This window comes from Ptiloglossa arizonensis, chromosome 3 (genome assembly GCF_051014685.1).
Source record: "Ptiloglossa arizonensis isolate GNS036 chromosome 3, iyPtiAriz1_principal, whole genome shotgun sequence".
Classification (NCBI taxonomy): domain Eukaryota; kingdom Metazoa; phylum Arthropoda; class Insecta; order Hymenoptera; family Colletidae; genus Ptiloglossa; species Ptiloglossa arizonensis.
The window spans coordinates 22642020-22654083 of NC_135050.1; the positions used below are offsets into that span (position 1 = coordinate 22642020).

The 12064-nt window shown below is 36.0% G+C and overlaps 1 protein-coding gene across 4 annotated transcripts in view; it reads right to left on the reverse strand.

Moving 5' to 3' along the window:
• The window catches only part of LOC143144279 (scavenger receptor class B member 1), a 52634-nt gene that overhangs the window by 29362 nt on the left and 11208 nt on the right, over window positions 1–12064 (reverse strand). Inside the window, exon 1 of one of the 4 annotated variants that reach the window (XM_076306538.1) lies at window positions 1455–2359. The exons of the other annotated variants lie outside the window; for them this stretch is intronic. Within the exon in view, the coding sequence (XP_076162653.1) occupies window positions 1455–1668 (214 nt within the window). The 5' untranslated portion in view covers window positions 1669–2359. Of the gene's footprint in view, window positions 1–1454; window positions 2360–12064 lie in introns of those variants that run through there. 4 annotated transcript variants of the gene reach the window in all.

The window sequence follows — 12064 nt, forward strand, 5'->3', positions numbered from 1 at the left end:
AACGCGTTTTGTACCACGATTCCGTCTTGTGAAATTTCTACGTAACGTTATCGGCGAATGCGCGATTTTTCTACAATTTCCTGCAATAATTGGAGCGAACTTCTTAAAAAGTTATTGCAGTGTTTCACAGGCCTGGTACCAGGAAGTAATTAACGATCGTTCCCGTATATTTCGGCCATGGATGGTGATCCACGCGTAAGAAAATGTATCGAATTTCGTATCCGCGTTGTGCAATTTGCAGCGAGTGCATCGATTCGTCGGGTGCATCGTTCGAAATTGTTGCGTTTCGAGAGTACACGTGCAACGTTCGCGCGGGTAGAATTTTTGAGCATCTTCGAACGTTGATTTTCATTGAACACCTCGATTCGAAATTCCGTATTCGTTCATGCGTACAGAATCGTGCGAATATTGTGATTCAATGTTATTAACACCGGTGTCTCCGTAAAACCAGTTTATCTTGGGAAAATTGTGCGCAAATTGCCATTGACATTGGCACAGGACTCAGGCTTGTTTACAATTACCAGGAACGCGTATACCTAGGAATCATTTTGGAGAACGCTATCGAGCCAATCGACTTCGGATAATAGGTCGCTCATCCGTTCCTCGAATACCGAGAAATCATAAATAAAGCAATAAGTGACGTATACGAACGACGTGCTATAAATTTCTTTACGACCAATGAATGTACATTTATCGCCGCGGTTATTTATTCGATTAGCGAATTACTTAAACCGTTTTTTTCCCGAATGAATTATCGGAGCCTGTCGCATAATTTTCAACTCCGATCCGTGAGAATTCCGAAGGGTGTGATATTTCGAAAAGGAAGAATGTATTATTTGCAACGCGTGTCGTTTCGTTAGTTAACTTTTATCCACGAGAATTAAATGGAAATTGTATCTCGAAAACAGAGAAACTAATCACAGTTTTTATATATTGTTAACACCATAAGAAGAGTAGTATCGAAGAAAAGAAAGTTTAAAAAGCATCAAGAAAATAATCACAGAAATTGTATCGATAACGTGCTTCGAGAAACGTTTGCAAGCGTATACGATACGTGTGTGTATAACGTTACTTTATCCTCGACTCTGATTCGCGATAAATGAAAGAAAACATTCTCAAAGTGGAAAAAATAAAAATAGAAACTATCAAAAATTCTTGTTCCCGTCATTTTATATTCCCCATTCTCAGTAAATCGAAGGAAATGTTAGTATCGAAGAAAAGAAAATATTAAAAAAATCAAGAAAACGTTTCTAAACGTATACAATACGTATATGTACAACGTTACTGTATCATCGACTCTGACTCGCGACAAATGAAAGAAACCGTTCTCAAAACGAAAAAAACAACCGTAGAAACAATCCTACGTATACAAGTAAGACGATCGTGGTCTCGAGAACTCTTTGTTTATCCATTGTGACTGGTAGACGGTACAATCATCGTTAATAGTTACTCACTTCTAGACCATTTCGGTCTGCCGTCCGAATGCACCGGCAATGTAGCATTGAAGAAGCGGTTCACGACGACCGAGGACTTTCTCCTAAGGCTATTCGTCTTTCTATTGATCGTCGTCTCCTCCGATTCGTTGGTCTCGGTTTGATTTTGATTGGCGGTCACCGACGAGTAAGGACGACCGGTGAAGCTGCACCATATCATCATGAAGTCCTTCATGGTGACACTTCACTCGCACCGTTTACCGTCTAACCGTGTGGAGAACGATCGAGACGCGGGGACGTTGGCGACGTACACGCGAAATATACACGTACGCACGACGAGGGAATTCACTTGGCGTTCGTTATTACGAAAACGGTTACGTTAACAGCGGTGTGTTTTGGCACAGAGAACTCGCGCGAAACGGAACGGGTTTGCCGGTATTACTGTTTACGGAATGAAACTGTAGCCAGACGGGATCGGTGCTTCGTCGGCACCATGCGTGGAACCGATCTAGGAATCCCAAAGTCGCTGAACTTAGTTTATTTATCGTTGGTCGCGGCTCGATGTCGAGGGTATACCGTTCGCGCGACACTTCGTACGACAAACTTCGTGGACCGCCACGTTGTTAAATGTACCGACGATTCTCGAGCACCTACCGAATCCACGGCTCCGTGATACGATTCCGATACGTACTCTATCACCGGACCGTGTATATGTATATGTATATACACGTGTATACACTCGAGAGAAGCTTGGTGTACCGATCGACGTTCCGCACGGACGATAATTTTTTTTTTCCGAACGCTACATGAATTGGCGGGAAAGAAAGAAAATGATCGTATCGTCGACCGACGATCGTTCCCGTCTCGACGAGCGAACTTTCTTCTCGGTGCGTACGCGGTGCGCTTCCGTGCAAAAGTGATGAAAATACTTTCAAAAAATGTGTTAGAGTCGTTGCAGTAACCCCCACCTTGCGTGTTTCGCCTCGACGATCGTGGGTACGCAGCACGTGGACCAATGACCAATCGGTAAACGGAATCGGTGCCCCACCACCGCTGGGACGAGATCGCTAGTTCTAGGTGGAGGATCGGATGATCACCTGGTAGCGAGACAATTGTGGTTCGTCGATCGTTTCGAACGATCAAAGGTCGATCGAATATCGATCGAGACCCGATGACTGACACCAGGTTACACGTAACTCTGTCTTCGAGGTTTCGTACATTTGAACGAGGCGGGGGTTAAGGAGTGGACGTGGCGGTAAATTGATAGTTATGGTTAATTACAGGTTACGATTATTATTCTGTCATGGTAACGCTTCGAACTGGTTTATAGTTGTTACGTGTGGTACATATTGGTAAGTTTTCGATATTGATTTCCTGCGTGACGGAAATTCCCTATTTGTGGGGTTTGAGTATGTTTTGGCTTGATTTTGTTAAATTTTGGTATACGAGAGAAATATTGGAAAATATTGTTAAATATTGAGATAAATTGTTAGTCGTTTGATAAAACTTATGGAACAACTTAGTTGATTTGGATTTGGTAAACTATGTGTAATTGTATATATTCAGAACTAATTCACACTTGACACAGGCTCGATCCAAACTTAACCCAGAAGATTTAACCCAAACCCAATCCAAACCTACTTTAGATGTTCATTAAAAGAGTTTTGAATTGTATCTGAGTAATAAATTTGCGCATTAACTAAATGTAGTCGATACAAAGTTTAATAGTAAAGAGATATTTTTTGTTCGAATCATTCGTTTGAAATTTGTATTACACGCGTGGCAATTAAAATGTTTGTTTACCGGAAACATTTTAGATCCATTTCACACTTTGTGATTTTACAAGACGATGACTTTGCATTACGGCGAGCACGGTCGCATATATTTTAGTTACTTTTTCTCAGCGTAATTATACCGATTTCAATCAATTATTGTATATTAACCTGCCACTTGGGGAGCTTCGTTTTTACAAACTTTTACAATCTTCCACGATCGAGCTCCTTCGATCGTTAAAGAGTATTTAACGTGTTGTTTACCTTTTTGTTACGTTTCAAATTGTACTTCAAATGTTGTTTCTCTTGTACGAAATATTCTAATTGCGTGTTTCAGGTATACACTGTTGCGTGGTTACAAACGACGTGAAAAACAATTTAATTGTTTAAAAACAACGACTCGAACTATATAATAGTTCGTTGACGACATTATGAATTGATTTCACGTTGAACAGTTTCGTAATGCATTTGATCTGTCATCAATGTAATTAAGTGTCGCATTTAGTTACAGGAAGTGAATTTTTTAACCACTCCCTAATCGAGGAGGACAAATTTATCTTGTACGAAAATTATTGGTCGAAACATCGAAAGAACTTCTATATTTTATTTTTGTGCATAAATTTCTAAATGTCAAATTCGATGACAATTCGACGACAGTTTTCCCCGATTCTCGTGTCGTAATTACTATACCTGTTCGTCTTGTTATTGCACAGTCACTCAGCAAAAACACTCGAGCAATTTTGTACCGAATAATATCGTTCGAACTTTTTTCCTGATTCAGTTTTAATTAAGTATCTGCACACAGATCGTAAATGCATTTGTCAACAAGTCATAATACAGAACGCCTACTCGATTGAATTGTAATTTTGTTTTGTGATCTCGGATCTTTTTGTTGACTTCGTTCGGAATCGTACTGGAAGTATATATGCGCGATTATTACGTAGCAAAAGAAAAACACTTTGAATCTATTGGCTGGAGGGTCATTTACGATTCTTCGTTTGAAAGAAACGTCAATTTTCGAGCCAAAAGAAGCTGCCATTTGGAAATATGCATATGTATAATAAATATAATATTTGGAACAATAACCTTTCGCAGAAAAATGCTTGTACAAAGTTGCGTGCTTTACGTCTTTTATAAATCTTCGTTTAAAAGAATCGTCAATTTTCGAGCCAAGAAAAAGTTACTAATTGAAAATTTTCATACGTTTATTATAATTTATAATACTTGGAATGATATTTCTTTCAGCTTTCACAGAAAACTTTTAATACATATCGAAATGTTACATTTTGAAAAAAATATCAATGTTTTCAAGTTTTCTGTTACATCGAGCAAAGTTATTTGAAGTTCGAATAGACGAGTACGTTTCTGGGAGTACAATTGTGCAATGTTACGCGCAAGAATTGATTTTCTTTACGAAGAGGTCAAGAAATAAACGATTTGAAGATTACTGTGCACATTCGGTCAGTCTTTATTCAAGTTTAATGCAACCGAGGGCAACAACTGACACGAAAGAGCGACGGTAACGTGATTAATGATCGCGTTGTTTCGAAATAGCTCGAGAAGTTTAAAAATCGTCGTTTCGAAGGCTAAAGATATACATCTACGTTAATTGAGAACGATCCAGGGTACGCGATACGAGGTATTTTATGCGGTTCGCTAGCACTCAAGGAAGTATCGAAAAATAACCGAACGTGGCATATGGGTCGTGCATAAATTGCACGAAAAGAATTATAAGTTCAAACGGACCAGAAGCCAATTTACATAGTATCGATATTTATTTTTTGTATAAACTACTTCCACATATTTCGCAAATACAGTGATGGGTATAAAAACTTTTCAATATACCTGTTGGGCGGCCAGGAAGTCTTAATTCTTAAAAATAAATCACGACCGTAACCAGTTTCGGAGGCGTTCAACCTTCTTTATACGTTCTGCGTAAAGAATTCATGAATCGTAAAGTTATGAAATCATATTAATACGCGTGTTTCATTCTTTTGTAACATTATCATCGTTCAATTCACTTTAGAAACTCGATACACATTTTTACACATTGCGTTCACGGTGCAAATAGAAACAATACAAATGAATATTTCAAGCCCACATATCGGTAGCTGATTAATACATTCTATAAGAAAGTTTTAATTAAAATATCCGCGAAATTGTATAATTTTTCAATAATACGTCTTCGTCGATCGTTTACAAGAATTGTTAAATAAATCTACCCGACTCTCGTTTTTATAAGCGGTTACCTCGCACAGCTCTCGGTACTTGCATAAGAGTTTCTTGAATTGGGAAAGATTTCATTTCTGTTTTACTTTTACAGTGGTGTGTTATCAGTTTGAAATGAGGTCGAATGATAGGTTTGGAGAAATCCGCGAAATGAAAAGTAAGTTTCCAGACAATTACATCGACCAGTTTCGGACCAGAGAAACTTTCGCGTAATGTAAAATTCAAGGCTGGTAAATTCCGAAAAGATTTTACCGTGTTTGTATGCAAATAAATTTTAAGCCATCGCCCGTTTTCGGTTCATTGTCATCGACTTTTTGCTCGGTGCTGTATTCATCTCAGTTCGTGACTCCTTTTAAAGGAGACACAACCCGACCATGGTCATCTAAACGATAAATTTTCAAATTAAATTTAATTACGATGCACACGTATCGTTTTGCATCGAAAGTGACGCATCGATGGACATAAACGAGACTGTTTTGGCGATCAATTTTCTTTTTCTTCTTTTGAAATACAATTTCGTTCAGTTTCGTTATCTGGTGTAAATTTTTATCGATCCCTCGTCAACGCAACAATGTGCTTTACACGATGTTATTGCACACCTTCGACGAACTCTTTCTTCTTTTCGTTGAACAGGTTTCATTTATTTCGTTTTACCGTTTCGTCTTTCGAAAACGAATTAAATTAAAATACGAATCGAAAGACTTTTCTTTTGTGACAATACTCAAGAAAGTTCGTAAATCAACGAGTTTACGAGAGATTAATTTTAACTTTGCTTCTGTTCTTTTTTTTTTTTTTTTTAACTTCTTTCGAGTCCTTTCGAACAATCATCTCGCACATTACATTCGTGATATAAATAAGACCTTCTCTGTTCATTAATCAACCACACCGACCAACCTACTTTTGTTTTGTTTTGTCGAGGAATAATTACTTCTTCCTTGATCACAATTTTTTCGCGATTTTTACTCGTTCACCTTTGTATAGAACGCACCTATTAAATGCAATTTGTGACGATTTACGTAGTCCTTCCCAGCCATATAGAAAATTATTCACGCATAGAGTGGCTTTATTTGTATGTAATTAATGGTATGAAACACGATATAATTGCAGCTCTGATTCAATGCTCATATAAAATTGTATCGACTAATTTTTTCTCTCCATCGTGTCTTACACGGTTCTTTGATGCATGTCACTGTTGAAGAAACAATGTTTTGCTAATTTTATACGATTCGTATCGCGATTTACATTTATCTACTATTAACGAGGCGAGTTCTTTCAGACAACAATTGTTTCTTTCAGAAACAAAATATAAATACGATATATGAATCTTTATATATACTGTGAAAGATTTGCGTTGAGATATTGCAAAAAATTGCTATAATTCGTAGTTGAACCTTATCTAAGTCACTCGAACTATTGTTTAGGTTTTATTGTTCTACTTTTTAGAACGTGGACAATTTTTGTGTTAAACGAACGAAGCGATCTTTTGCATAATTCATAAAGTATTACCACCCATCGTATATTTATAATTCCAAAACAAGTAACATAAGGTACTGAACGTTCATGCAAATCGTTTAAGTTTATAGGCTCGTCAGAACACCATAAACGTACGCGTTATGACCATTTTTTGACGCCATAAAGTTCTTACCAGAGTTCAAGGTGTCTCGAGTGTTTTAGCTCGTTTTTGTGAAATGCAGCAAATTTCAAATGCATTTTCGAGCGTTACACTCATACGTGTGTATCTTTGTACGAAAGCATTTGTACAAAGTATCTGCAATGTATAAAAATTGCATTTACTACTTTTATACCTGTCGTTCGAGACTCGTAATTCACGATGGATTTACAAAAATATATTTTCGTGACATTAAAGACAGACATTAAAAAAAAATGCATAAATCAGATCCTGATTTGTGAGGGCACGTGTAGAAAGTAATAAAAAGTTTAACCTTGATTCAAGCCTGATTTAATAGAGTAGAAAAATATACTTGCAAATACATCGTTAAGGAGTCTGTTTAAAATGTCATCTACTTCGCCAAAGTACGCATAAACTTTAGATAAACCTTGCATATTAATATAGACTTTAAATTGTGATGCAACGAATTGTATGCACTTATCGTATCGAGTGACAAGCAACCTGATAAGTTTCAATGAAAAATACTGTTATTGTTTAGGATTCATATCGAGTTACAATAAATGTTGTTAAACACGTTCAATGAAAATGATCGATAAACCGTGGTGTGTACCACTATACACTTTTACTCGTCTCGTTTCAAATCGTAACGAAGTCAATAAACACGCAATTAGGTTTCTGTTTTGTAACACTTTATGAATTAAACTATGTTATAGTTATCGATTTCATTGAACAGTTCTCCTACCAAGAGGCTCGCGGTGCAAGGATTCATAATATATGCGTTTTTAATAAAAGTGACACAAAGAATGGACACGTGTCATTTCAAACGATTAACTTGATACGATATGGCTATTTCGAAGACGTTTTACTATAATTTACGAGCACATTTAACGATGATTAAACGGTTACGTAAAACGAGCTCGTTACTTCCTTCTTCGGATAAAATATTTTTTTCATGTAAAATTAGAACCAGATTCCAAACAGAATCTACAAATTACGTTTCCTTCCTGAATTGCAAAGTGCAGTGTAATAATTTCATCGATTCACATCAGTGCAGAATCGACATCCTAACATCATCGATAGATCGAAACTTATCTGCACGTTACCGATAACTTATCGTTACTTACTGACGATATTTTTAATTAGAATTAAATAACACAAATCGTTTATCGTTTTTGTTGTTCGTAAACAAAATTCATCGACGTTTTTCAGCAAGTTTCGCAATTAATTGCGTTTCGTCTTGATAATTTGAACATTTGTTTACTCGTGAATCGTATTAGTGAAAAGTGTCAGAGATGCACGAGCACGATACGTGCTAAATGTAATTAAGAGTCGAACCTTTCATTAATTTTAATCAATGGTTAACGAGACACGTATTATATCGTCATTTAGTGGATTCGTGATTCGACGCGTCGATTGTTTTCGACGTTACAATTATAATAACAAAGACAAGCCTCGAAAGCGGGCCATTCTGGCGTATCCTTTATAACAAATTCGCCCTCGATCTCCTATTGCGGTATAATTATGCGTAATTGAATATCGATTAAAAGTGGTAGGAAATATTCGCAAGAACAACGATCTCGTGTGCATTTTTATCAAGAGAAATAAATTTTACGTGAATGGGAGAAGAGACAGCGTAGTGTAAACGAACTAAATCGCAATTGAATTTCAAATATAGGGGATTTCGAATTATTGGTCGTTAATGTTCACTCGATTTAACAAAAAGCGACTACAAATGTTAAAATTTCGCGAGTATCGTAAACGAGATCGATTGCAAACATTCTCTTGACTTTTCGTTGAATTTTTTTACCGAACAAGATATCGATTTTGCGACATTATTATCTCATTTAGCGAGTATTAATATAAAAAACAACGAGAACATAAAATCTTCAAATTTATTCGAGGAAGATGACTTCGTAATGGTGAAGTCTCTCGAAGGATTGACGGTTTAATAAATTTTGCTAGGTTAATATTCATAAATGCGAGAATCACAAAATTGTTACGCTATTAAAGGTCGTGAATTATTTTCAACGATTCGAGACATTTACAAAAGTCAAATCAAGCGAGTAATATATTCCCAATGATCACGGTATGTCTAAGTAGTGTTTCAACGTTTGGAATGTTTTTTTTAAATATCTCATAATAATGGAAAATTAAATACGAAGATATTATTAAAAATCTGGGAGGATGTTACTTTCAGAAAGGAACGAAGAAAGGTTCAAAATGTTAAAAAATGAATTGAAAGTGTGTTGTGACTATGAAAAATGCATTTCGTACATTTATTTCTGCTATTTGTTATCGTACACGGTGTTATTGGTAGTCTTCTTATTATAATTGCAACGATAATTAATCGTAAAATTAAAAATTATCGATACCTATCGATGACAAATACTAAGTAAGCTACAAGGGGTTGAACAGACTACTTGTTCCATTGATATTGAGTTTCGATGTTTTTCTGGGCATCGAGTAAACAATAACATAATGTTCAGTATTGACAACGAAATCGTGCACGATGTCGAAAGGTCAAAGTTTAAAGAAACGTGGCAAAGTCAAGCTTGTCGGTGTTCACCTTTGCACCGATCTTTTTTTTTCTTTATTTTTGTGCAATTGGGTGCATGATGTAAATAGAATCGATAACTGAAAATTGAACGTAGATTCCGGAAGTAGTCGATATTTTCATAGATAAATAAATAAAGACTCGTTATTTTTATTTTCCAGGTACAAAAGTATCTTTCGTAATATTTCGTTGTTATCGATATTTTTGAACATCAGAGTCGATTGAACACAATTTTCGGCCATAATCATACAGCGTACAAGAATATAAATTATTTTCTAAAGATTAACACCTTTACGGTGGCAGGTTCACCGTAGAATATTTTACGTTCGTTTTATGCAAATAAAATAAATTCGATTCGGGTATCTCGAGAAGTAGGTGAAAATATTAAACGAAAACAAATCAATTACGAATACACAAATCGATGAATTTCACACAGGACTTCGTCGTTGTCTGTTTACTGGCAATTAACATTGATTTTTTACAACGAACGAAAAATTAAATAAACGGTTCCCGGGGAACCGAATAATTATTGTTTGTGGGTAACACGACGTTACGATTCGGTGAATAATTTAGAGGAATCGCGAATTTTTCGAGCAACGAAATCATTGCAAATCTTCGCGTTGTTTCGACGTAGGAACTATTTCAATTGCGCGAGAATGTGAAATATTTAGCATGTTTCCGTAAACACGGTCCAAATTTACGTTCGATGACACACAAACCTCTTTTTGCACGTTTTATATTCCGGTCGAAAGTAACAAAACTGTTTGAAAATTAATTCGAGTCGGACACGTTAAAAAGAAGTTAACGACGACGAAAGTATTTATATACACACGGAATTACAAACTGCTTATTTATTCTTTACCGGCGCGGATTCGAAAATAGAAATTCGTTCCGTTTTTCGAAAGTAAGGAGAGACGAATTTTACATTTTCAAAGACTTCGATAAATGTTTCGCACTGATAGTAATCGTGGTGATATAAAATGAAAATATTTATTTCGTTTAGAGAATCATCTATTACAGAATATTTCATACACGAAATCAGTTAGAAATAACAAACTTTGCTCCATTTGGTGTTTCACATTTTTCGTTACAATAGTGAACCGTGGAGATCAACCATTTCTATAAAATAAACTATTTTGACTGTATATTTTCAATTTTTCCAAATTATTCGTTAACACGTAGAAAATCACAGGTAAATATTTTACTTCGATCGATTAAAATTTTTGGTCAAATTCCCTCGGTACAACTCCGCGTACTTGAACGTCCGTGACCTTTAATTTTCGCTACACCCACGAAAGAAACTCGTGATTTAATAACATAAATATGTGACTGGTCAATTCGTGCGAAATACTGCGAATTAAGGAATATGCGCAAAGGGATAATCTATGAATTAAGCGATAACGAAGAACCGATAACTGGAGTTCGTTAATCGTGTTTTATAAGTAGGTTACTTGGACTAGTTCGATGTTAAAAGTAGGTCAGGTCTGGGTCAGATCGTGGGTTAGATCAATTTTTTTCGACTTATTTTATGTAACTCCCTGGAGTTTCATCTTTCGAGATACTGTGTACGTATTCCCGTTTACCCTTGTACGTAGCTTTCTTAGAAATCGCAAACGTGAACGTAGATCTTGTTAACAACGTCTTAATCGAAAACCCATGTTAGCCCGAGTGACAAATTACGTGGAAATTGCATTCGATTTATTCTCCCGAGAAACACGTTTCGACCGTATCTTTGATCGTTGAATAAATTTTTTCCCGACCGTTAACGGAAAATGAATTGCAACTTTTCTCCAGAAGAAAAACTCACCATCGATATTACATTCACCGTTCACTTTGTTACTAATCACTGAAAATAGTATTGCAAATAAGTTGGCTCGAAATCGACGAAACCTAAGATGTGTTTATTTCCATTAACGAAAGAGCAAACAAAAAGAACCAGTGTTGCCGATCGCTTCAGCAATTATCTTCTTCCAAATAATCACCCGTGAACTCTGTCCGTTTCGGTTCTGACTCGTGTGCATGTTCATTTTTTATTTATGGGAAGTCGTCAAGTGATAGGTAAACTTAACATTCCTTCGCAATGATTTACAGGGTGTCCCAGAAAGAAATAGACTTTTGGAGTTCACTTTGGAGGATTAAGAAACGTGAGTCGAGTGTATAGCGAATAAGTTTTACTTTGTTCTTTATTGGAGAAGATAGAGGATAAATAAAATTCTATCGTGTAAAATTTAATTCTTTTTAAAACTTATTTCAACCATTTTCAAAACATTTTACGAACGAGGAATATCTATCTGGGAAACCACAAGCTTCCAAGAGGTAACCATGATTATCCACGAGTTCATTTTGCTCAGAATATAATCAGATCCCGAGATAAGCATACGAAACTTAAATATAAATCTTCATTGAAATCTATTCAATCGTTTGAACGCGCGTTAACAGTCATACA